General features: G+C 32.5%; 1 protein-coding gene across 2 annotated transcripts in view; it reads left to right on the forward strand.

Annotated features, from left to right (window-relative positions):
• The first annotated feature begins 3619 nt into the window (after window positions 1-3619).
• The window catches only part of LOC129806074 (lutropin-choriogonadotropic hormone receptor), a 28417-nt gene continuing 4240 nt past the window's right edge, over window positions 3620-27796 (forward strand). Inside the window, exons 1-15 of one of the 2 annotated variants that reach the window (XM_055854401.1) lie at window positions 3620-3921; window positions 8612-9027; window positions 13616-13767; window positions 13870-13944; window positions 14114-14191; window positions 14269-14343; window positions 14530-14595; window positions 20777-20845; window positions 20914-20988; window positions 21056-21653; window positions 21717-21817; window positions 26454-26596; window positions 26674-26902; window positions 26969-27167; window positions 27243-27439. In XM_055854401.1, coding sequence (XP_055710376.1) covers window positions 8800-9027; window positions 13616-13767; window positions 13870-13944; window positions 14114-14191; window positions 14269-14343; window positions 14530-14595; window positions 20777-20845; window positions 20914-20988; window positions 21056-21653; window positions 21717-21817; window positions 26454-26596; window positions 26674-26902; window positions 26969-27167; window positions 27243-27439 — 2285 coding nt within the window. In that variant the 5' untranslated portion in view covers window positions 3620-3921; window positions 8612-8799. The remainder of the gene's footprint in view (window positions 3922-8611; window positions 9028-13615; window positions 13768-13869; window positions 13945-14113; window positions 14192-14268; window positions 14344-14529; window positions 14596-20776; window positions 20846-20913; window positions 20989-21055; window positions 21654-21716; window positions 21818-26453; window positions 26597-26673; window positions 26903-26968; window positions 27168-27242; window positions 27440-27796) is intronic. The other variant, XM_055854402.1, reaches the window with a different exon arrangement.

A 27796-nucleotide genomic window follows, 5' to 3' on the forward strand; every position in this document is an offset into this window, starting at 1 on the left:
TTCTGGTCCGAGAAGAATACTTTGCAAAAAGTTGGTAAAAGTTGATTATTACTCCAAAAGTTAATAAAGCTTTTTAGCTGAGATTCTTTACAATTACAGTTTATATTTGATTTTTCGTCTGGTTAAGATCTGTTGGTATGTGAAAGTAAGAAACATATCCTCATAGTTTTTGTAGTTGCTTCTCAATTTATAATCTACACAAGTTGTTCTAAGATGCAATTCAGTGCATTAATAACAAAGAATTCATTTTATATTGAGAGTATCACACTATCAGGCGAGTATGGGAGAAGGCTTAGTTAAATATGCTTAGTTAAAGGGTCTTCCCTAACCTGTGTTACCATGTCGAATTACAGCTTTCTGCCTCCTCTTACGGCGTTATCACACTTGCACATTAAAATTTTAATGTGATTCACATTAATTGTCGCTTGTAAGCGTACAAATATGTTATTTGTGTCTTTGAGTCACTTAATATTTGGGGTTTTTCTATTTATTGATAAAGAAGTGGACTTGGCCTGCAAAAATAAGTTTAAATTTACCTAAAGCATAAATATTTTTCACATTAAAAAATTAAAGAGAAAATCGTATTAATTTTTCGCATTAATGTTATAAATCAATTTATATCAAATTTTGCGGGCCAAGTCTACCTTTTTATCAACAAATAGATCAAATTTTGAATATAAAATGATTCAAACACACAAATTACACATTTGGACTCTCACCAGCGACAATTAATGTGAATCATATTAAAATTTTAATGTGCAAGTGTGATAACACAGTTAGAAAGGAGTTGTAAGGCAAAATGGTTTCATTTTGTATGGAGGCTACCATAAGGGGTGATGGAGGAAGGGTTTGTTATGCATGGTTAAAAATTCTTCTTTAAGCCTTGTTACCATGCCGTATTTCTGTACTTGTAGGGAACTACTTACCCAAGCAGCAAGTCTTGATTATTCAACTGTTTGATAACTTTTTTATAACTTGTTTGGTTAAAATAACCGTGCTTTAACGTTACCACAAAGATAATTTCTGGTTAAGTTATTTTGTGATGCTTAGGTATAATTTAGGAATAGAATTTTTGCTTTGGGAAATAATAGAAAGAGAGATGGCAAAGTGACACTTCCAATAATCACCAGTGGAAATTTTGTTTCACCTAAAGCAGAAAAACAAATCTTCTGTCTTTCCCAGAGCTTTCGATCGGGATTTGGACCTTCTTTAGTGGTTACAGAAAGGTTTTCATTTATTTTCAAAATATTCTTATACAAGGCCGCTTCTTTTTCATTTAAAAAATTTTTAAATTTCGACTAGGCTATGTTTTTTTCGATTTCCTGAAGTTCGTTATTTTTGCAAAATACAGGATCATCACAAGCTGTAAATCACTTGGGAAGATTTTAACTAAGAGATGGTTTTCTTGTTTTATTGGATTGAAATTTGAAAATTGTTCAAATAAAAAAAAAAGATCTTGTATAAGAATATATTGAAAATAAATGAAAACCTTTTTGTAGCCCGTGAAGAAGGTCCAAATCTGGACCGAAAGCTCTGGGAAAGACAGAAAATTTGTTTTTCTTCTTGAGATGAAACAAAATTTCCACTAGCGATTACCCGAAGTATCCTTTTAGAATATCCATTACACCAGCTCATTATCCTGCAATCACGAGATAGAGCTCCTCGTGAAATAGTTTATCGCATGATCTTTTGGTGCTTATTGGTCTACTAGAGATAAAATTGATTTAAAGATCACAAAAACATTTGATAATCAAAAAATCGGTACTTAACCGAGTCATTACCCATGAAAATTAAAGCAGCTGGGTTCGAAATTTCAACATCTGTCTAAAAAATCCAAATTCAACTAAATCGGTTAAATAATGAGCCCTCCAAAGTCATTGACCTTTGACCTTCAATAATTCAAGATTATCCGGTCATGGGTATGTTTGGACAAAATGTTCACCTGGACTACCTCTAAAACATATCCGAAAATTTTTAAAAAAGCTTGGGGTAATTTTGAGAAAAACCGAAGAAATATGGTTTTGGAGAAGATGGAGGGGGGCGGGAAGAAAAAAAACCGTCTGGAGATTTTTCTGTTTCTGTTAATCTCGTTAATCTTTATTCTGGTTGTATTTTAAAGTAATAATCATTGTATTTGTATAGTCCCTTAATTGTAAAATGCTTTGCTTGGGGCATGAATAAATGTTTATTATTATTATTATTATTATTATAGATATTGTTTTTTTATTGGGGTCATCGAAAGCCGGAAATAGATATCTCATACCGTTTAAGCTCCAGGACGATGCCAAGTTAAAAAAGAGACGATTATTAACTGCTCTCTCTTTGATTTCGAGCAGTAATATTAAAATATTCAAAGACAGGCCACTTTCCCCTATTAGGGATAGGCTTTTCGGTTTTTCAATACTCTGCCTTCGCACACTTCATATTTTTTCCATATTCCTTTAATGAACCTGATATATCTTTTTCATGAAATGTTCGACTTAATATTAGCTTTCAAAATATATTGTCATTACGTTAGATTCATTAAAGGAATATGGGGAAATATATGAAGTGTTCGAAGCCAGAGTGTGTGCAAAACCTGAAAGCAATCCCCTATACTTGTTTTATGGCATATTTTAAATGCTTTTAAATGCAATTTTACTTTGCGTAGCTTAGCGTAGCTTTTAATATGATTTATGAACAATTACGAATGGGTTATAGGTCGGTACACGCGCAAGGGATAATCCTGAAAGGAAATGAAGGAGGGTTTTTAAGCCTTATAAATTCGAGCATTTTACGAATTTTTCTTGGCAATTGGTTTTCCTTCTGCAAACCTTCATAAACAACTCTTTAAGGACGATATGTATATTCTTAAGCAGGATTAAGTTGTGTCTTCGAGACCATTCAAGAGAGCTACAGGTTTGTTTATAGCTATTAATCGCCTGAACCCAGATCAAATTGTTCCTTCCTTGTCATCATTTGACCCAAATTTTCAAGATAACAAAGGGACACTATGCTTATTTATTTTGTAAGGGCAATATAATATATCTCTATTGACTTATTTAGTGTGCAACATGAAGAGCTTGAGTGTATTCATGGAAGAATTGGTAGAGACAATTGCAAGAAAATTGCTGAGCAATTTTAAAGTACATTCTGATGCATTTCCAATTCATTTATCAATAACCATATCAATGGAAGTTTTCCATTACATATTGATGTATCAATTAATATCATGAGCATGCGTTTTCCAGTGACATAGGTGACAGTTATTTTTAGCTGTGATTTCTTATAGAACAATTCACACCTACTTCTGCACGCAATTCTTCCAACCCAGAAGTCTCACATATTTTTTTTCATCTTCTTCCTGCACAAGAAAAATATTATGTTGGAAATGGTAGAAAATTTGTACAAAATAGCCTTGCCTATTATCGTCAATAATTAAATAAATTGTTTCTGCTAATTGCAACCGTTATGGTTGACATAAGGGATCACATAGAAATGCCTTTTTGATTTTCCGTAATTTTCCTTTATGGCACTTTTAGATATCTTATGTAATTTGGATATTATATACTTGGGTCAGTGCGAAGTGAAATGATTTGCCGTGCTATTCGGAAATTCTTATCAAGAAGATGCGAAACGTATCTCAGTTGCGTTTCCACCGTTGTGGCGTTAAAATGTACCCTCTGCTCTGGATTATAAACTTTTGTGCTCTAACTTTTATCTCGATATTCAGTGAACATTTTCTAAATCAAGTGATTTGAACTATGGTGGTAGAAAAATAAAGTTTCCCCATATACATTTTTTTTTTCTAAAGTATAAATGAAACTTAATCTGAACTTGTGAAGAAGGTTTTCGTTAAAGTGGCCATTACACCGAGAGTCATGTGCATATGGAAATTTGATTTTAAATTAAAACAGATACTTGATCACTTAATCTAAACAAGTACTTCCCTAATATTATACTTCCCATATATTGGTATTGTCTTTCACAAAGTATGCAGCAATGAGTCATTTTAATTTGAAACTCTAACACATTTTTTTTTTAAATTATGGATACTAATTTTTCTTTTGCTACAAATATGATGAGATACTTATATTACTCAAATTCTCATCGTGTCGGAAGAAATACTGCGCAATTTAGGAGTCTTTTCACTGCTTCTTCTTTGCCATATTGTGGTTCTCATATAACGTTCTTTTATGCTTGATTACACTTTGAGAAAAAACTGTGGTCCTACGTGCTTTGAGATGAGTGTTGTATTTACACTTACCTTTTCAATGATTAATTATGCATTCATTTATAGCTTTCACATTTTGCTTTTTAACCTGTAATTGTTACAAAAAGCTTCTGAAATACAAGGGCTAAAATAAAACACGTAGGTGTTGAGATGAGCCATAAGGAAGTGTTGAAATTAAGCTATTAGCAAAAATATTTATGACTTATCTGTAGAGTCGTCTACACACTAAAAGCAATTTAAAAAATGCTTTTTAAAGAAAATTTCACCTAACATTATAGTCAGAAACGTTAAATATTTTTTAAAGGGCAATTTTTGACGAAAATTGATTCTAGTAAGTGCTATAGGCCTTTGCAGCTTCGTATACACTCTGGCTTCAAACACTTCACATTTTTCCCATATTCCTTTAATAAATCTGACCTAATTTTTCCAGAAAACGTGTGATTTAAGACAACCAAATTCGCTGTTAAAACATATTGCCGCAGATAAGTCAAATTCATTAAAGGAATATTGAAAAAATATAAAGTGTTCGAAGACAGCGTATGTGCAAAGCTTGAAAGCCCTCCCCTACTGAGCAAAATTCATTGATCTCGAAGTAAATCCTTACTTTGAATAATAATAACTTCCTGAATTGAATGTTCTCTCCGGTTGATGTTTATAATGAACTAATTCGAAAGTATATCAGAGTGAACTTACCTAAAAATCCGTTGGATGTCCGAAAATTTAAATAGAAGAGTTGCACAAAAGTGAATAAGTTCATAAAAGAACACTTATTTTAATAAAATAAAAATTCAAATGTTTTGACATTCTGAAATTCCAGAAAACTACATCAAAATTTCCTGATGTTGATGATTGAATTGTCAACAATACCGAAAATTTTAAATAGATGGTCAAACAGTGCTAAAGCGGCGAACATGTGAACTTGAATTTTAGATTTTCGGGCGCTTTTCGAATAGCTTCGGCTTGGCTTCGGTGTGGCTTTTCCTCTTCGAAAAGATATTCCTAAACAGATCCAATATGTCTTGAGATCTAAGGAATGATTTTGATCAATTGAAATTGAGATATTTGAGGTTATGTTACTAAAAGCAGTTTTTGAAACTAAAGTTCGTGTGTTCTAAAACTATGAAAGACTGTCAAACCTTTTTCCCTTTAAAATAAATATGATAGCACCTCTTTTAGAAAATACCTACTTATTTTTAGCATTTACACTCACCTGCTACAATTTATTATTCAGTTTTTTAATATTATTACCTTCGATCCAAAAGTTCTAGACAGTTTTCCCCTTACATCTGAGTCCAAATTCACGAGCGCAACCAGATAAATTTTGATCAGTTACAGCTTAATAGGGAGAACTGGGGCTGTTTTAATTTGTCGTGCTAGATTTATATACGATTTAACATGATGTAATATAGCTCTTACAAAAAAATTGTGGAACTATATAAAATAATTTGAAGAGCCAAATTCATTTAGAAATATGCGAAAAAATCGTAGATTAATGTAGGCGCATAGTTTTCCATAGTCCCACCTTCCCCTATATATTTTGTAAGATTTTGCCTCGCTGCTTAAAAGGAAGGAAAGTGTCTCAGATTAATATGAGATATTTGGTTTTGGCTATGACTAAATTTCTGATTATCCCGGCAATCGACAAAAACTAGACATATCGTCGGTTGCGGCTACCTCTGTCGTGTCTGCATTTGTTTTGTATCTGCATTCGGAGCATGCTACAATACAGACGTCCCCTCTTGCGTGAAATGCTGACACAAAAGAAATGCAGATACGACAGAGGTAGCCGCAACCGACGAGTAACCAGTTGTAACTAGTTACGTTCAAGAATTTGACCTTTGGAGTTTGTACAAGAGAAAAGACTTTCGAATATCAGCTGCGAAAGCCAATGGAAAGGCATTCCTACTTCTTATTTTGTCCGCATGGGGGCTCAAATACAGTAGACTCTGTGAAATTTTGTCATATGGAACCGAAATGTCATCCGAACTATGGAGAAATTCCAGCGAGAAACCGTTCGAAATTATTCATAAAGTTATTGTGAATACCTCAAAAAATTTTTAATAAAATGAAAAATCACAAAATTTAAAAAATTGTTTCTTTCTACAATCATAACCAATCTTAAAAGAACCCAATTAACTAGAATGTACTGTACTTCCTGTTCATATTTCGAAATGTCTCTAATGTCATCATGTAACAGTTTTCATTTAGTTGTGAGGGAAACACGCTAGGCTAGAATATACCTATTCCATTGCAATTTCCCCTTGAAATAATTAAATAGCCTTTTCAGTGGCTCCTTACCGTGGTTGAAAAAATATTATGTAACATTTATGCGAAACTTTTGTTCGAAAATTGAGTTTGAATTATTCGAACGTCAGCAATTTATATTTTAGCCTAGACACTATTCGAAAATCAAACTCCGTCTGTGAATAAACAGGGTGCACTACAGAAAATTCTCCAGGAGGGGAATTAATAAGGTGTAAAATTAACATTAAAAAATGTTGGTGTATTTTTACACCCGAAAGGTGTTAAATTTATGACGAAAAAAGTTAATCGTTGCCTCTTTTTTCTCAGTGTAGATTAGTGTGTTGTAATTAGTATTGATCTTTAGTAAATTTCTGATTATAACTGAAAATTGGATTGTGAAAACTGCTCTCTCTTGACGTTCGAGCAGCTAAAAATGGTAATTGGAATATATTGTGATCTGTAACTAGTTTATATCTGGTTATTCTCGTTTGTTTGGCCTCAGACTTTCAATAATGGTAAATATTTATTAAAAGAATATCTAAGAACTTATAAGAAAAAATTCCAAACTTTAGCAGTGATTTTTCTTTAATTTCATTTTTTTTTCAATTTAGTCTAACATTTCAACGTTCATTTTTAAATTTAATTTCCTACTCAGAGATCTTTTGAATTTTCAATGCGAAAAGAAGTGTTAGAGAATTTCAATGCCTTTCCGAAATCCTCAAATGTATATAAAATGGTTAAGTAGTTTAGCAGTTATGAGGAATTCAGTGACTGAATTTTTCTTATCAAGCCGGTTTCTTGAACAATGTGACAGGTATTAATTTCCCTTTATGGCAAATTTAAGTAAATAGGAAAAGAAAGCCCAATTTCGAAGTTGTCCCAATTCAATTCCCACTAGGATGTTAATAAATTAACATCAAGTAGAGAAAGAAAATTGCCTATGCTTCGTATGATCCCGAGGTTTATAATAATTAGATTTTTTCTATGTTTTTGAATAATTGTAACTCCGCAATTCTAAATACTGGGCACTTTTCACTAATTTTTAAAATATGGATGCGATGAGTCACATTTATTGAGTAACATATTTAGTCATTATGAAACTTGGGATCGTACGAAGCAACGAAGCATAGGAACTTTCCCATAATAATTTTAATGTATGAAATTTTACTAAAACGTCAAGTTTGTGTTCACAACAAACTTAGTTAGTTTTATTTAAAACAAGTGTAAATTTTGGAGTTATAGTAACACGTATTTGATGTAGCTTGCAACACTTACTTTTATCTCTGTGTAAAATGAAGGAATAATAGAAACACTTTTGTGCACAACACTCTAATTTTTATTATAATCAGTTTAGAGACAGTGTTCTTGATAAGAACTAGAATAAGGGCAATTCACCTCTCTCTCTCAATTAAGACAGCAATATCCAGCAGTTGACGAGACTTTTTTCATTAGTACCATTTGCATGAAACATAAGTAGGCTCTAGAACAAACAAAAACCACAAAGGACGGCCTACTGCGATGAATTTTTTTTTTTGACAAACGGAAAGACAGAAGAAAATGTCATCAGTATAATCTGGAAATTAACCAAATTGATGGAATATAATATGGAAAATGTGCCAGACAATTTGGGAAGAGACAAATAGTGGTATCCTCGTGTGACCAGAAAAAATAAATAATTCACTTCTCATGAATATATCTTTCATAGTGCAAAATTAATTTTTTTTTTGTAGGGGAAAAATGTATACATAATACTGCAATAATTTTTCGTCATAATATTCTCCTGTCGAGATTCTTTTTTGAACTATATTTGCGACTACTATGTTGGTTTTTTCCATTAACTGTAACCTTCAGAGCTATTTTCTGTGTTAATTTTAACCACACATGTAAACTAATTATCATCTTGGCGAAATTTTTATACAATTCCAATCATATTCTTCGCACAGTTCGTCCATATCTCTCATGTCACAGAATTTTATATTGTTTGCAGCACAATTCCTTCATTTATGTATACTCGGAAAATGTTTTATTTACCTTCATTTTGTCCACAAGAATACTTCTTCCTTCTGCGCCTAGAATAAGAAATTCAAGTTTGACTTTAGTCAAAGGTCGTCGATCTCATCAACTTTACCACTATTACTTTGAAAAATCTTTTAGCAAAAATATCAAGAAAAAAACTTAAGAAATGTGATGAAATTTGTGAAAAAAAATGAAGAAAAACTGCAAAATTGCAAGAACTAATAACTGATGAACCATCCAAATACCCAAAAATGGATAACTATTTGTAGTGTTGTGCTAAACCTGCCAAAAAAAAGACTTCCTAGTTTGTCATAAGAAATTGAAAAATGGTGAAGAGAAGAGGTGTGATGCAAAAAATATTCCACTTAATTGTGTTTACTGTGAAATTAACTGTATTAGATATTACTATGTATAGCTTGTTATCACCTGCTGTTAGTGTTTCAAATACCACAGACTTCCATAAAACAACAATCTCAAGTGGGATCGAAAGCTTTGAGTCCAAGCTCAATGGAGGCTACGAACTACAATGCTGGAATTCTACCTACAACATGGAGGTGATGTACTATTTTTTTTCCTTACTAAATAAGTTATCTAATAATCTTTTAAGACAAGGGGTTATAAATTCTTAACACTTGAAAATCTTCTTTACACATAATTTACACAAATTGAGAAAACATTTAATTAACTTAAGAATAAATAAATAAAATATTTAGTCATAAGAAAAGAGTAAATAAAATAGACTTGAGACCAAATCAACAGGAAGATCAACAAAACATTGGGACAAACCTATCAAAACTGGTCAGAAAATATGATTTTATTGGATACCCATAAACAAGTTAGATTTAGTATTATGCCCAACGCACAATAACTTTTGTTAGTAAACATGTTTTCAAATTTGTCTGTGAGAGTGAGCGAGATCACTAGATCTCGGTTTCATTCACTCTCACAGAAAAATCAAAAACATGTTTTCAAAACAAAAGTTATTGTGCGCTGGTCATTACACGCAATGAATGCAACCTTATGATATTTCACTAACATAGTAAAAGTAGATAAAAGGGACAGATAATTCTAACCGGCTTATGTAGGTGAGAATCTTAACGTGAGCTAACTCGGAATGCATGCAAATTCGATTTAGAGCTGAAGGTGGGGGACGCCATTCAGTTATCTTGAATCAAATTCAAGAGATTTTGGATGGACTGACAGAAAAGAGATACAGTGGCGACAAGATAAATAGCACACCTTCAGCGATTTTCCTATTTTGATGTTTTATGATACAATATCAATCTTTATACCTGATTATTCTTTATTTTTTAGAAAATATAATACCCATTATAAATAAAAAATGATAATTATTTAATATTTGTATCTGTTAAAACCATGTGTTTTTGTCATTTATAATTCATGCGGCCAATTTAAATAGCACACTTTCATTTTCTCTAAAAATATTACCTGAAATTTACTTTTATTTTAAAATTTATTATAATTCTGTATTTTTGATCATTTGCAGACATTAATGCCACAAATTTTAAATAAAGCCTTTGCTGTAGATGTATAGGCTTTACGTAAAAAAGTTTAGGATAGCTAAGATTTTTTTTTAATAAATTGTATTGTTCAAGGAAGAGAATGATTAATTCAATAACTTTTTATGCTCAATCTTAAAAATCACGCAACAAACTCGAAAATTTTGAGAATAATGTCCATTTCTAGTAAAGACTGTGACATTGTTCGTATAATAAAATTGAATTCTTCTGCAGCCGTACCGAAAACAAAAGAACAAATTGAACGAAATTTGAAGAAGTAACTCAAGTGAGCATTACTGAAAGTCAATTATATAAAAATACCCGTTTTTGAAGCGTTGCCAGACGTACTGAGTTAGTATTCTAACGAAACCGTACCTGTTGATAGATTTTTGTTAAAGAGCATATGCAGAAACACCTGTAATTCTGGAATAATATTCTTTGAACCGATGTAGTCCTGTTTAATATCATTGGATATAACATAACAAAATATTAGATGTCTCAAAAGTCAAGACTTTTGTCCTTGATACATAATTAAGAACGTAATACTTATCGGTGGTAATTTTATAGTATGGGGTTACTTTTTGCGAAGTGGCTTATGGCCTGTATATGGAATATCAGACAATATAAACTAATTTGTTTGCAAGGATATCTTAGGACAAGAGATGTACTTTAAGATCGAAAAGAATTTGCTTTTGGTTTTTAAGGTTTAACAAAGCTAATAATCCCAAACACAGTGCCAAGAGTTTTTAAAAGTGGTTCAATCAGAACAAAATTAAGCTTTTGGAATGGCCAGGATAGTCTAAGGACCTCAATTTTGTTGAATTTAAAGGAAAAGATTGACCACAAGATAAATCTCTCGAATGTGACTAATTTGGATTAGTTTCAAGCAGCAGATATCCACATTATGTGAAATACAATCACATTAGAATAGTGCCAAATCCTGATTTCCTTCATGATCCTTCGTTGTCAAGTGCTTATTTTTTCCAAAAGTTACTTAACTAAATACTAATTAATCCAAATTTAATTTTTAAATAGAATTCGTAAGTTATAACTTGCAGTAGAAGCCAAAAATAACACTTCAGAGTGTGCTATTTATATTGTCTTCTTAATATGTGCCATTTAAAGAATTTTTTAACCGTACTAAATTTTTTGATAGAACTTTCAGGTTTTTTCTTCATATTCAAAATGTAATTATATACAAGTTCATTTATTATTATTAGTTTCATCATTTAAAAGCATAATTTTCGGACAAAAATAAAGCATACATTACATTGTCCAAACTGTGCTATTTATCTTGTCGCCACTGTATATGGGTGAAATGTAGACCAGAATCTAAGAAATAAATTGCCGTCGATGTAACAGTGGGATTATTCGGAGAGAATCTGGTGGAGTTTTCAACCTGAGATCAAAAACTCAACTTTTCAACAGAGCTTTCGACACGCTCCGTGTCTTCCTCAGTGACTGGGAAAGAAGTTTTTATTTAAAATCATCCTTCAGAATTTTTCTCAGTGTACATTTTTGAAGACTTACTCGACTGTGTCAGTGATTTTTGGGTTTCGTTAGGTTTGGGAATATTGTATTTGGTAAAAGTCTCCCATGAAGAATTTTATGAGATCTTTTATTTGAGCCCTCACTCATCAAAATCGGTCAAATATAACCGGAGATATGAGGTTTCGAATTTCGTAAATTTTGACCCCTCATATCTCCGGTTCTATTGCAACCACAGCCACTTTTTTGGAAACTTCATAGCCTAGACTACAACACTCTAAAATTTGATTAACTTGCACAATGCCGTTTTTGAGAAAAATGAATTTGAATTTTTGTGAATTTTGATGCTATCGCAGCGCGACCTGTGGTAATTTTTTGAACTTTCATCTGAAAGTGATCATCGAGACGAAACCAAAAACCCAAAACTTAGCTCAAAATGTTGATTAGATCTGAAGATATAGGATGGTCGATTTTCAAACTGTGACCCCTTATAGCTCGGGTCAGGGGTTATTGGTCGACTTAAGTATTTTTTGTTTGATAGGTATAATGTGCGGCTACAACATACTAAAATTTCAGCCCGATGCACAAAAAATTTTTTGAGTTACTTAACTTAGAAAATTGAAAGATTTCCTTTTTAATAATAGCGCCCCTAGCGGTGGTTTTATGAATTTGTGATGTTAGAAGGGGAAGTGGCATTTCACGAGAGCTTACGAAAACGCTCTCACATTTTATATTCTGACAATTAGAACCGGAGTTATGGCCATTCAAAAAAAATTTTTGAACCCTTATAGCTCGGTCAGAGGGGTTCAAGGGAACTTAAGTTTGGTACTGATCGAAAGCTCTAAGACTCACCTATAATATACTAAAATTTGAGCCTGATCGATGCCATAGGAACGAAGAAAGTGAGAAAACAAAAAAAACCGAACACCGCAAGATATCTTTCTTAGTTTGGGAGCTATTAAGCTCCGAAGAGCGGCCGGACGGACGGACGGACGGACGAGAACGGTTTTTAGCCATCCATATATTCGTGATCAGGAAGTGGCCAAACACATTCTGGCAAAGTTTGGGGCCGATCGAAAGACATGAGATTTTGTTAGGATTATAGTAGATGAATTGTTAAGAATTTTACCTGATATATGGATACATAACCTTAAAAATTGATTTATTAACCCCTTCATGTGCTAGAAATACTGGGGATAGAATGTTCATATTTTGGAATGACGTCCTTACAGATCAATAGAAATTATTTTTGAAGAAAAATATGAGATTGTTAAGAATCTCACCTAACTTCGAGCAGGGGAAAGTACTCTCGTTAGAACGTTCATGCCTTCGAATAATGTGAATTTTCTTTTAGTTTTCCTAAGAGACTTATACATTTCTATTAAATATTATTTGGCTTATCATCAATTCTTGATAATTCTATGATAATTTAGTGTAAATCTCTTAAGAAAAACAAAAGAAATTCACATTATTCAAAGGCATGAACGTTCGAAGGAAGAGCACTTTCCCCTTTAGGAGCGCGGGGAGCCGCTGTCAAACACGCGTCTTAACGGTCACTGAATTTAAATTCTTTGCATTAATTCATTACAAACTCCATTGATATAGATAGAGTAACTATTCAAGAAAACAAATTGCCAACTAGAATTTAAATCAGGAAAGAGAATGAAGAAAAATATTAGCAAAATCGGTGCGATGTCAAACTTTCCATGCGTCACTTTGAGCAAAAAAAATACGTAAAAAAGAACGAAAAAATGTATTTCCATCTCTGTCGGGCTATTTTTCTCAAGACAGAAAGTATAATGCTATAATAATGAACGGATTGAATGTAAGGTAAAGTGCCCTCGAGTCGACCGATTCCTCGACTCGACCGGTGGGTCAATATTTGAATGTTTGATTGTTAATTTCTATAAAATTGTCACTGATTCGTAATTATTTATGAAATAATTGACCTATTAATGTTAGATCATACGCCAAATATTAGTGCAAATATAAATAAATTGAATAAATAACTACCGGTCGAATTGGGGAACCAGTCGACTTGAGGGCACTATACCTTATATAATATAGACATACGCCTGTGTAATACTGCATTATCCATACGAAATTAGTGATTTTCTTTTTTATTGATTTTCAGACTGAACTTGAGTGCCGATGCAGCGGAAGCTCTTTAATGAGGATCCCTCAAATCTTTCCAAAAACTGTTCAATCTCTTACAATTGTATCAGCTGGTATTCAAACTCTAAGAGCAGCTGGACTGAGGCTCTATTCACAAAACTTAAAAGATTTGTAAGTTGAAAGTGCACCCCAATTGACCCAATTAAACTTTTACCCACCAAGACAAATTCAACTATAAAAAAGTTTTTCTTTTCACACACAAAACCACTTTAGAACACTCACCGATCTACCCAACTTTCGAGAAATTGAATCAAGAGCTTTTGAAAATATGAATCAACTCCGCACAATGTAAATAAATTCACCCTAATATTCCGTAAGCTAGTACTTTTATTTATTGAGATTTCTTTTATGTACATAAAGTTATCACATAGATTGAAAGTTTAGATACTAGCACATAGATTAATTTTTGATATCTTTTTCTATCAAAATGTATATTTCTAACCCCATGGGGCTTTAGATATATTTCTCAAGCACCAAATTTGCAGTTCTTGTCAGCAGATGTATTTCAAGGAATCTCCAAATCCCTCAAGACACTGTAAGTTCAATATTTCTCAATTTACCACCCAATGATCCTGGATTGGAAACACTATGCTTTGGTGTCTGTTTCTGCAGGAGAATCCTCAACTGTGGTCTAGAGAAAGTACCCGATTTGAGATATTTGTATTCGGATGTGATTTTACAGATGGTGTGAGTAAACGTAAGATGTTTCAATTATTTGTTAAAAACTTCCCACTTTGTTTGCAATTAAGATACCAAAATTATTGGGCAGTACCACATCCTAAATTGTGACTTTTATTAATGCTTAGTAAATTGTATCAACAAATAATTCTCTCAATTTCTTTTCTCCAATTTCAACAACATTCGGAAAGGCAGTGACTTGGAGGGGAATCGTATATCCAGGATAGAGGAAAAGTCTGTGAGAGTGAAGACTGAACAATTGTGAGTTTTGTTTAAACTATCTAATTTTTATTATATACAAAATTTGTTGCATTTTTTGCTAAAGAAAACAAATTAAGAAAATAAAGCTTAACCTATGCGGGTACATTAGTTTACGATTTATATTAACCAAGGTACAAAAATAGAATTAATTATAAATATATTGGTCGTAAATGTAAAAATAAAGGCAGAGTCACATTAACCGTCGAATTTAAAAAATAACTATATTTAAAGTCTTTATCACAATTTACAAAAAGCACAAAAATGAAACAATGAGAAGAGATTCAGGGTCAGCAAAACAGAAATTGTTATTGAAAATAGAAGATTTTAAGAAATAATAGATATAATGGTGATAAACACAATAGATAAAGTGTGTCTTAGCTAAACTTTATCAGCTAAACTTTACACTTATAAAAACTCTCTTTGTCTTTTCCTTTTTCGGTTTTTATTTTCTGATAGTGTGATAGTTTGATGTAACAAGATAAAATAATTTTACTGAATAAAATGAAATCAACGGAGTGATTAAGTGAGCATGGTTTATGTCTCAGCTAAACTGAGACTGTGCGATTATTTTGCTCTCCGTTTCTAACGTTTTCGACTTGTTTGTTATCCTCTATAATTATCGTAATGTTGTGATTAAGAGACAATAATAATAGGAATATTCAAAATTAATAAGACAAAAACTAAATTTGTATAAAAATTTGTATAAACGATGAACGTAGTTTGTGTCTCAGCAAAATCTTTCAATTAGTATTTTTTAGTTTTTTTGCTATACGCTGTCACGAATTATCGATGATTTATTACGTCTTTCTGTTATAACGATATCTTTCGATTTGAAATAACAACAATTCTAAAAAAAAATTAGGAGATTGGGCAAAGGGGTCAAAATTCGTGTTTGTGTCTCAGCTAAACCGTACGACTAGTATTTGATTCGTTTATTTATTAGACGGTTCGGTGTTCTACATTTTTCCGCCAATTTTTACTCAACTATGACTTTATTAAATATCTATAATAAAAATCTGTATATAATAAAAATAAGGATAGGGCAATACTGTGAAAAACGGAGAAAAATAGATTTAAGAAATAGCTTGTGTCTCTGCTATACTTTAAAATTAGTTTTTGTTTAGTAATTCCACTATCCTCTCTGCTTTAAATTATCGACTGATTTAATAGCAGATATTACAATATTACAATGCATAATAACAATATTAAAAAAAATTAAGAAATAGAGCTGAATTTAAATAACCCGTGGATGTAGTTTGTGTCTCCGCTAAACTATACGATTAATATTTGTTTGGGTTTTTAACCATCCGATGTTTTGAATTTGTCAATCAGTTTTATTCCTTCCTGATTTTATAATACTCTCATACATTTGGTAACTATAAAGGCATCTGTACACTAGGAGCAATTAAAAAAAAGCTATTTAAATTCATCCTATCATTGTAAGAAAAAACATGAAATTTTTGATAAAAAATGCTTCTGTGTAGATGCCATAATGCAAAAAGGAATTAAGAAATAGAATAAATTGTGATAATTGGCGAGCGTGGTTTGTGTCTCGACTAAACTGTCCGATCAATATTTGTTTAGTTGACTGTCCAATATTTAGAATTTACCTACCAATTCTTACTCCTTTCTGATTTTATGCTACTCTGAGATATTAAGTAATGATAATCCTTGAAAAGGTCAAGAAATGAAGCAAAATTGTGATAAACGGTGTACGTGGTTTGTGTTTTAGCTGAACTGTACGATTATTATTTGTCTAGTTATTTCACTGTCCCCTCTGCTAAAAATTATAGACTTTTTTGCAATTTTTTCGATACTCATAGATTTTAGATATCAATAATACTAGAAAAATTAAGAAATAGACCTAAATTGTGATAACCCATGAACGTATTATGTGTCTCACCTATACTGTACGATAACCACCAGATTATTTATTTCGACTTACCTGTTGTGACTTTAGTTTTTAGACATTTTTTTAATTATTATAATTTATTGTTTACAAGTGTACTCCGTTTGTCCAAAAAAAAATTGTCGTTACCTTTGTGAAAATACTTTACTTTATTTAAAGAAAATTGCTTTTTTTTCAGTAAAGTTATTGAGAATAACAAATCTTTTAAGGTAAATCTTTAATGTACCGCAAATACCTCATGTGTAAACATATTTAGGATTTTCACCAATAACAAAAGAATTCCCAGAAATCTTTTCTTAATCTCAATTTTCCCCCAAACGTAGGATTTATTGTTACAAGTGGAGTATTATCTTCGACGTATTATTTATTTTGCTTTCTTATTTCGACTTTATTTCTTCTCATTTCTTCATGTATTTAAAAATGTTTTAAATCCTTGTATTTTAGGACAATTTAAAGAAAGAAATATAAAATTTTCTAAACTTGATAATATCATTTAGACAAATTTATTCAATAATTTAAGAATAAAAATAAGTAAATGAATAAGAAGAAAATTCCACGACTTCAGGAATATTCTCAATGGGATTAAGCAACCAAAACGTCCTTTTTAGCAAAAAAATCTTTTGTGATTAAAATGAAATTCTGCATACCAATGCTCTGTAGACTGAGCAATACAGCCAGATTGGACTTGCTTTCCTATGAAATCCAAGAAGGTCACCCTACCATTCTTACCACTATTTTCAATTTTCAATTGATTTTTGTAATATTTGTGGCTTTTGCTCCTTCAGCATTCGATTAATTCTGAATTTTCGGAGCTGATATCATGAAGTGACTATCAGAGATACTTACAATGCAGTTATCAGGCCTGTGAGTTGAAACCCTGGGTCTGTCAGTAGCGTTTTCCAAATGTACTTGTGCCTTATTATCATAATTTTTTACGATTTCATGTAGAGGAGACCGCGGCAGAATTATGCCCTAGCATACTTACGACTTAAGCCGAGAGACGACTTAGTGAAAAATCTTAGAAATGAAATTTAACCATTATTTCGAATATAATTACGATAAGCGCGGTATGCCGTCTGTCGGCTAATCCTCAGATCTGTCAAGACCCTTAGCCACGTATAGTATTAGATGGGCACTCAATGGGTTAAGTGGTAGAGCACTCGCTCTATGATGCAAGTGTCCCGGGTTCGAATCCCCTTTAGGTCACCAGGAATTTTTCTGGCGTTAAAGGTGTTCGGATTTCGGATTACATCCAGTGAACTTCACTGCACTTGATTCCACGGGCATGGGACTGACAACCTCATCCCGTACAAGAAAAAATAATAATGCATGTCTAGAAATCCCCTTGTGGGAAGGCCTAGTTCCTTCACGGAATGTTGTGCCAGCATTATTATTATTATTATTTATTATAGCATTAGATAGTGGTATCTTATAGTTTGCCTTCAAAGGAATATTGAGGAAACCACTCTTTATTCTAAATATATACTTCCCTTCCTATTCATTGAAATATATATCAGCCTCATACAAACATTTTTTGTACAAATTAAGCGCAATGAAAATTTTCATTTGGTGGCTAATACTACCCTGGTCTTCCCTATAACTTGTTGTGATTTTCCATAAAATTAAGCAATTATTCCTTCCGGCAGTATCTCCGGACGATTACCTATTCTTTAACTTATTCTAACTTGCCATTTTAATCTAAATTATTAAGTAACACAAATACATTATTTTATTATTATTTATTGCAAATTTTAGAAATGTGCAAACCCACCATTTGTCTCTCAAATGACATTACTTCAAAATATAACTGGGTTAAAAGAAGTTAATTGCACGTATTTGAACAATTTGAATAGGTTTTACGAATGTGTCAAGAAACTTATGGCCGATGAGAAATACTCAATTTTGGGAAAACAATTATTTTTGATATGAAATAAAATGAATTAATTTTTTTAAATACATAAATAATATCTATGGATTACAGAAACCTCATTTGCAAAACGAAAAATTTTATGGAATTATTTTTTCTGTCATTTTTTCCACCTGGGGTGGAATGATAACTTTTTGACACTAACGAATCGATAGTATCGATAAATCTATATCAGTTAGTTTAAGTTAATTCGACTTTTTACGCATTGGTGGTCCATTCATTATGACATTCTTAAAAGAATGTGACTGTTCATAAATATCTTAGTTATAGAAAGAGCAATTATTGTTTAAACAGAATCGACAGTCGACAGTATCGAAAATTAGTTATCATGTCACCCCTGGTTTCTTAAACATGCATAGGGCAACAACGGCAACAAACTTATGCTCTGAAAAAAATGTCTTGTTAAACGAACAAACTAATTTTGCTGAAATTTTGTCAAAAGGATGTTATTTACCAATTTGACAAAGATTTTCCTTGCATTTTATATGGAAAAACACCCTTTTGACGAACTTTTAACAAGATCCAGTTGGCCACCGATTTGTCAAAACTTTTCCATATTCTGTATGGAAGAACATCCTTTTTACAAACTTGTCTTGTTAATTTGACAAAACATTTTTTTCAGAGTGGGCGACACTGTGCAATAGTTCTTTGAAATAGGACACACTCATTAAATTAGAACTACTCATCTAGTAGTTAGGGGGAGGCTTTCAGGCTTCGCACATACTCTAGCTTCGAACACTTTATATTTATTCTTTTCAAGGAATGTGTAACTAAGATAGAAACACATAGAAAATAGAAAAAATGAACTGTTTGAAGCCAGAGTGTTTACGAAGCCTCGAAGTCTTCCCCTATACGAACTTATTGTTTTTATACATTGATGATTTTATTTTAAGTATCCGAAAAGGTGTTTACGTGACTAAAATGGTTATTCTACCCACAATCTCTTAAAAGAAAAATGTATTATCACACCATAATTCATTGCATGTTCGACTTGATTCAAATTATGCAATCAGATAACTTAATATTACCTAAATGACATGTTCATAATAAATTAGAATCATACTAAATGTTCAGGGAATTCAGTACAAGATGTTTCTAGAGGAATAGACGGTAAGGGCAGAGATAATAATGTTCACGTTCCAATTCTTGATTGATTTATAAGGAGACAATCTGATGATCTCAAGCAGAGTTAAGATGCTTAAAACATAAATCAATATAAGGACTCATAAGAGAAGCAAAATCGTATAGGGATTTATGTATAGAGCTCTCTTAAAAGGCAATCAAAAACAGGGGATGAAATATGATACACGGGAAATGATATTTTAGAAACAAAATACACCATGTTGGAAAATTTTCAGAATGAATTTCCTGGAAAATAAATAGGTAGAGCGGCTTTAATGTCAATATCCTTCTGCGTTTTAAATTTAGAATTTTTAGGAAAACAAATCGAAATTATTTTCTTAGAAAGCTTTAAAGATTTTAGAAGCAAAATGATCGGATAAGGGCAGAATCATATTGACAATAAAATGCTCATCGTAGCCTCGCTAATTCTCGGTAATCGAGAATTTGCGTAAGAATTGCAATGAAAATGCGTAAATTAACGAAATACGTTGAGCATTTTACTGTCAATGTGATTCTGCCCTAAAAATCAAATGGACTTCTGGAAAATGAGTTCGAATTAAGGATAAGCCTATGATGACATATTAAAATAAAATATTAAGTAGTTCTGCTTTTTTAAAAAGAAGCAATTAATATCGCTCAATTTTTCAATTCATGCTTCCAACGTAATGATCAAGGCTTTTCTTGTATTAGGGGAAGGTGGGGCTACTTTACTGTACGATTTTGTTTGCATATCTCTAAAGGAAACTGTATTTTAACATCATGTAATTTGGATACACAAAATAATTGTAAATCTAAATAAAATAATTGTAAGGACCAGCATTATTTAGAAATAGGCGGAAAAGTCGTATAATAATCTAGCCCCATAGCTCAAAGTAGCCCCCCCCCCCCCCTATCCTTAACAAGGGGGAAACAACTCGCGAGTCTAGAACATCTACCAACGTGAATATTGCGAATATGGCGAATATCGCGAATATTTAGGGAAATATTCGAATATTTTCTTCTTCCCATATAAAATTGTGAATATTTTGTGAATATTGATTCTACGACATGAAATTTTAGTCAGTTGTTTGTCCCTTGATCCTTAAATAGTTTCACTTGATTTTATTCCATCTCCCAGTGTTTAATTAATTTTCTTTAGCAAAAAATACATCAAATTCCTGTTGAATTTGAGTATAAAATAGCACTAAAACATTTTAATCATCTTCTTGTATTTTTCCAATTAGTATTCTTGACAATAATGACTTGAGAATTGTGGAGGATTCTGCATTTGAGGGATCAGAAATTGCTACATTGTAAGTTTATCATTTAATCTCACCATGTCAAAAAGTTCTTTCATTTAGCAAAATATTTTTATTTTCAGAAGCCTGAAGGGCAATACTCAATTGAGGAATTTCCATGACCTAGCGTTTCAGGGTATTCTCAGTATTCAAGAACTGTGAGTGTTGAATAATTTAAAAAGTTCTGTTTTTTAAAACATTTCAATGTTGTTCTTTTGCTGGCAGTGACTTGTCGAGTACATCGCTTGAAGCCATCCCAACTGATGGTCTTGGTGGTCTTGAGATTCTTCGTATTCAAAATACTCACTCCTTGAAAGTCATTCCGTCTGTCTACAAGTTCAAGAGCTTGAGGGAAGCCTGGCTAACGCATCCCTTCCACTGTTGTGCTTTCAAGTTTCCCTCTCGACATGATCCCCAGAACCATGCTAAGCGCCAGAAGCACTTATCCCTCCTTCAGAAGAAGTGCCAGGTTTTCACCAATCAGGAATCCAACACAATTTCCATAGACGAGAACACCAGCTATGGCTGGCACAGTCGGGAACGTCGCAGTTGGACTAAGGGTGCAAGAATGCTGAAAGTCAGCAAAATGAGAAGAGCACGGGAATTGGCAGATAATTCATCAAACAGACATTTCGATAGGTTGCTGTCTACAGAAGAAGGTAGCAGCAGTAATTCCTTTGAGGACAACGATGGGGACTTTGGTGTCTTTCATGACGACTCAGCTGATGTCTCGCCCCATCTTCAAGCAACTTGTGGGAATCTTACTCAGGAGAAAATTGACATCAAGTGCTTTCCCATTCCCGATGCTTTGAACCCGTGCGAGGTAACCAAGCGTGTGCTGCAGTCAATTAGGCGGTTAATTTAATTTTGCTATTCAATTACGCAGGATGTTATGGGTAGTCACTGGCTGAGGGGTTCTGTCTGGATAGTTGTGCTATTGGCTGTCTTCGGGAACACGGCTGTTCTCATTGTTCTCTTCTCCAACAGGTAAGATAGTTAACCCTTCATTGCTCTTTGAACAAACTTTTAATACGGAATATCTCAGGGTGGATTCTGTACACTTGTGAGAATTGTCACTCATTAATTTCGTTATGAGAAAAGTCATATGAGTTTGAATTTTGAAAATTACAGTAGAGCCTCGCTATAGGCCATACAGTAGAGCAGACCTGAGCTAAAAGAAAAGCCGAAGTAAATTTGGTGGTGCCTGTTGACATTCCTTGAAATGCCGCGAAAATTCACGTAGAGAAAATGAGAGTTTTTTTAATGTGATAATTGTTTAATTCCTTAGAGTTAAGTCATTTTCACAAGAAAATCCTTTTATTAATTTAGTTGAATACAGTTATTTGGGTTAATTGTAAGTAACTGTCGATATTCCAACAAAAACATTGGGATGAAATTTTGAGCTGGAAGACTCATATTCTTTTGAGCTGTCCCAAAATTCAGGATAGGTTTGAGAAGAAACCCTTTTGTACAACACTATTTTGATTAATAAGCAATGCAAAAGTACATATTACAAGAAGAGACACGACCTGCTAATAAGGATAAAATAGAGAAGAAAATTTTTTGTCGCATTTCAGAGATTTTTTGCAACCGCAGCGCCGCCAGACGTTTGTCAAGTGAGTTATTTGTGTCTCTATCTCTCTCTCACAGTTGAATTGCGCGCGATTTAGAACTTTCCATTTGAAGTGATATTTGCATTTAATTTCTTTGTATTTCTGCAAGATTCAAGTAAAAGGACGTGTAGTGAACAGCTATCCGTCTTCCGATAAAGATATCAAGAAGACAATTTCTTTCTATATGGTTTTTTATGTCTGTTATGTCTTTTTGGCGAAAAAATATTTATCATGGCACCGTGAATGAGCGGGATTAGTGTTACCAGTATGGATATCTGTAATTTCCATTAAAATTATCAACACAAAATTTCCGATATTACACGACTTTTAACGAGCACAGGTCTGCAGTAGAGTCTTTTAAATTCGAACACTCGGGGGGTATTTTTGACATTTCTCACCTCCCAAATTCGAACGATATTTTCAAAACTAACGAAATTTGTGTGAGATTAATTTGTACTTTGAATAAAATTCGCGTACTTTCACGCAAGCCTTAGTGGTAACGTACTTCCTTTTCATTTTATACGATCATAATGTACGTAAACATTCGGGAAGAAGCACATAAATATGATTTTCATTCACCTAGAATTCGAACTATCTAACATAACCTCACAATTGACATTTTGAATCCAAACGGCGTTCGAATTTGAGAGATTCAGATTTGAGAGACTCTACTGTATTTGGTTCCAGATTTGACACTTGGGTCGCACTATAGACCATGTCATTTTTTAAAATTATCAACGACTTTTAGTACTGAAATTTCTCGACGGCTTCCACTTTCTTTGCGATTGTGGTACTTGTTCTCGCTCTCTTCATTATGGATCACAATTATCACAACTACTCAATAAAGTTTGCCAAAAATATTAAAATAATTATGACAACATTGCATGTCGCGTACTAAAACACATAACTTAACTTGAAATCAGTGTTTTGAAATCAACGGTTGATAAATTGTGGACTATAGAGCAATGGCCTATAGCGGGGTTCTACTGTAGATTTTGCAAGATTCGTTTGATAATAAGTACGGGAAGGTGAGGCTACATTGATAAACGACTTTTTCGCATACATATTTCCGCAAAGGGATCTGGGCTTCAACGTAGGCATACAAAATAATTGTGAATCTAAATTAAAAGCGCTTTTCAAGTCATTTTCCAATGTCATGAATTGGAAAATGACATTTTTGGAATGAATTGGAAAATTCGTCAACCATTCGGAAAAGGCGAAAATGGCGAAATGAATTTGACGAAATCTGCCGAAGAGTTGTCGACTAAATGTCACTTGCAGAATAAAAACAAAACAAAAAAAATATAAAAAAGTGTTTTGTGTTCTTTTTAAACTAAATATCTTAAATTCAGTAAGAATTTTTATTTTCCAAAGTATACATTGCACTGAGAGAAATTCGAAAAAGTCAAAATCAAAATAAAAAAAAAACATTCCGATAATATTAATTTTACCCTGCAGTATTGATCCTAAAACGGTGTAAATATTACCCTTTTTATGTGTATTATGGGTTAAAGTTACCCTTCTTTCCTCTTGATTTTACCCTTAAAAGGTGTAAAATTAACATTAAAAAGTGTTGATATATTTTTACACTCAGAAAGTGTTAAAGTTATGACGAAAAAAGTTAATCGCAGCTCTTTTTTTCTCAGTGTGGGCTGTCCATATTACTAAATTTTTTCGGAACTCTATTATCACAGTATATACAACAACAAAGCGGCGAAATGTAGCAATGACGTTTCTTTTCGACATGAGATATCAGAAATTGCTTCAGTTTCTGTTACTTTTTGCCCCATACCTTTTATTACTTTTTACCCCAAGTGATCATTTTTAATAAAAGGATTTTTTGAAAAAAAACAGTGGAAAATGCTTAAACGGATAGTGGGTTCGTATTCAAAAAATCCAAATAATTTAGGAAATGTTGAACGATGCATAAATTTTTGGAAAATAAGTGGATAAAAATTGATATCTGCTGGAAGGAAAACCTACTTAGAAATCGAACAAGGAATTTAAAAAATAAAAATATCGAAATTTTTAGCACTATATTTGAAATATTTTCCTTGCAGAAGATAACAATTATTACCTACTTATTTTCCAAAATTGATGCACCGGTGAATATTTTCTAAATAATTTGGGTTTTTTGAATATGAATCCGCTATCTATTTTAGAATTTCACAAAAGTTCTTTTCTCCAGAAATCCTTTTATAAAAAATGGCCACTTGGGGTAAAAAGTAACAAAAAAGCGAAGCAATTTCTGATGTCTCACGGCGAAAAGTAACGTCATTATCATGTCTCGCCGCTTGTTGTTTGCATTGGTCAAACGATTTGCAGTCTTTTATGTGTGTTTTTCTAAAATAGTTCGAAGAGTGCTTTACTCGTTTTCTCACTTTTTTCGTAGAGAAAACGGTGTTTTACAAAGGTGTAGATGAATAAATTTACTATGAAAATATGTCCTCTAAGTATTTTTTCAAATTTTCAGAAGCCTGTAATGAAGCGAATAAAAATATGACAATACCCATTTTCCTGTACTATTTGCCCCAACATTTTTGAGAATATTCACAAAATTACCTTTTAGAAATTGGCTCGATAAACGTATTTCCTTACAAAATAGAGGAAAATTACTTTTACAAAGTTGTAGAGCGGTAAATTTCCTATAAAACTGCGCTAATTAGAAATTTTTGAAGCGCTTGAGTAGCTTGTAAAAAATAAAATATCCGTTTTGTGACTTTTTGCCCCAGTCTCCCCTACAATTTTTTTTTGCTCACCGTTTATCGAATTTTTATTTTATATCCTCAATTTTCTTATATTATTTTCACCTAATGCCACCGAGTATGAGATAAGGTAATACGGTAATCGAGAATTGCAATGAAAATGCGTTAATTAACGAAATACGGTGAGCATTTTACTGTCAATGTGATTTTGCCCTTAACGTTCAGTGAATAAAGAACCTTTTAAATAGTATTGATGCCTATTAAACATATTAATTTAACACTATCCCGTACTTAAATTCTCATTTGAATATAATTTGTTTATAAACATGAATCCAATGGAGCCCGTAACAATTCTATTGTAATATATAATTTGGAGATAAACTGTTTACAGCAATAATTAAAGTTATTATACTATTTAGGATCAAATATTGATTCGATGTTGTTGGGAAAGTAACATTAAACCTATTATGAATCTACATTAAACATTATTGCGTGATTTATTAGCCTATGTCTAATTTGTTGTTGTTGTAAATCTCAGGGGATAGAGCGCTACCTTTGGACGGCTCCAGCTTCGAACACATGATTCTTTCAATGAGTTCTTAATTAATTCGACCAATTATTAATATTAGATTTTAATAGCTAGTCCAGTGTCTCAAATTTCTTAAAAAATAGCCATGGGTCAAATCCATTGATATTTTTGGAAAAAAATTGATATGTCCAAAGCTTGAGTCGTCCGAAGGTAGAGCGGTATCTGATATATTTTTTTAAAATTTTTTATTAAGAAATTAAAACTTATAGGTTGATTGATCTTTTTTTTACAATTTAATAATAATAACTTAAAAACAAATGAGATACAAAAGCAGAAAAAATGTTAGGAGATAATGTTTTTTTAAGGGGGGTTTTCGAAATGCGGAAGATAATATCTCATCTCGTTTAATGGCGTCTACACTCTAGTAGATTTTTTTTTTAAAATGCCTTTTTTAAAAAATTCTGACGATTCTGCCTACAAGGATAGGAGAAATTTTCTTTAAAAAGGCATTTAAAAAAAATTTCTACTAATGTGTGGACGCCATAAGCTTCAAAAAGCTTTTTTCTTTGAGTTCGAGTAGTAAAAAGAAAACCGTAAAGACAAGTCAAGTTTCAATAAATCGTATCATTTTAGAAATAATATTAAAAAAAGAGAATATTCAAGGGTTAATTGAGGGTTAAATCTATTTAAAGATTTTCAAAGACGTTGTATACAATATATTTAAGCCTTGTTTAGACTATTTGATGTCAAAAAAAATGTTTCCGTCCAATTTTTAGATCTGACGTCACTGTTCCAAAATTCTTGATGAGCAACCTGGCTTTTGCTGATCTCTGTATGGGCTTCTATCTGCTGCTGATAGCTGCCATTGATGCCCATTCAATGGGAGAATACTTCAATTTCGCCTTCGACTGGCAATATGGTGAGCATAAAATGCTTTTGATCTCTTACAATTGTGCCAATATTGGAATACTTACTTTTAAATTTATTTGCCATCAGGATCAGGATGCAAGGCAGCTGGCTTCCTCACCGTCTTCGCGAGTCATTTATCAGTGTTCACATTGACAATAATCACCATTGAAAGGTGGTTTGCCATCACATATGCCATATATTTGAACAGACGTATTAAATTGAAAGCGGCTGCCAACATCATGATTGGTGGTTGGATATTCTCAATTGTTATGGCTGGTTTGCCATTGCTTGGCATCAGCAATTACTCCTCAACGAGGTACCCATCATCTTACAACACGATTATTGTCATCAAGAATGTAAACATGTCTCCTTTTCTTTAAAGTATCTGCCTCCCCATGGAAGCTCGAGATTCATACGATATCTCGTATTTGATCACAGTTCTTGCAATCAATGGATTGGCTTTCGTTATAATTGTTATTTGCTATGCCCAGATTTACTATTCTCTGGGCAAGGAGACTCGACAAGCTGCAAGGAATGCTTCGAGTGGAGAGATGACCATCACCAAGAAGATGGCTCTTCTAGTGAGGATACTTTTTTTTGTCTAACTAAAATCCATTACGGAAAAGGCATTGAAAATCAATTCAAATTTCTTGCAGATATTCACAAATTTTGCCTGTTGGAGTCCTATAGCATTTTTTGGTCTAACAGCTCTGGCTGGATATCCATTGATTGATGTGGCCAAATCAAAGATCATCCTTGTCTTTTTCTACCCTCTCAATTCATGTGCAAATCCCTACTTATACGCCATTCTCACTAGTCAATATCGACGGGATTTGTATCTGCTTCTATCAAGGTAATGGCTAAATAATTTTTGCACATAAAATATCACGAAATGGGACATTAAGGGGAAATAGTATGACCGGTAGTAGTGTACAGATATTGAAGATATTTTATATAAAAATTGTGGAAGTATATATAAATTGTACCGAAAAAGTATCACGAGGAAATGGTATATATTTTACATCCATATTCCCTCCTTTTGAAAACGTTTAAAAGTGGACTAAATCACAACAACGTATAAATTAAATTTAAGCTTTAGGGATAGATGGGGCTACTTCGAGCTGTGGGGCTACATTGTTATACGTTTTTTTCCACACATTTCTATAGAAAACTGTGTTTTACGGCGTTATCACACTTGCACATTAAAATT

Source organism: Phlebotomus papatasi, chromosome 3 (genome assembly GCF_024763615.1).
Source record: "Phlebotomus papatasi isolate M1 chromosome 3, Ppap_2.1, whole genome shotgun sequence".
Taxonomy (NCBI): Eukaryota; Metazoa; Arthropoda; class Insecta; order Diptera; family Psychodidae; genus Phlebotomus; species Phlebotomus papatasi.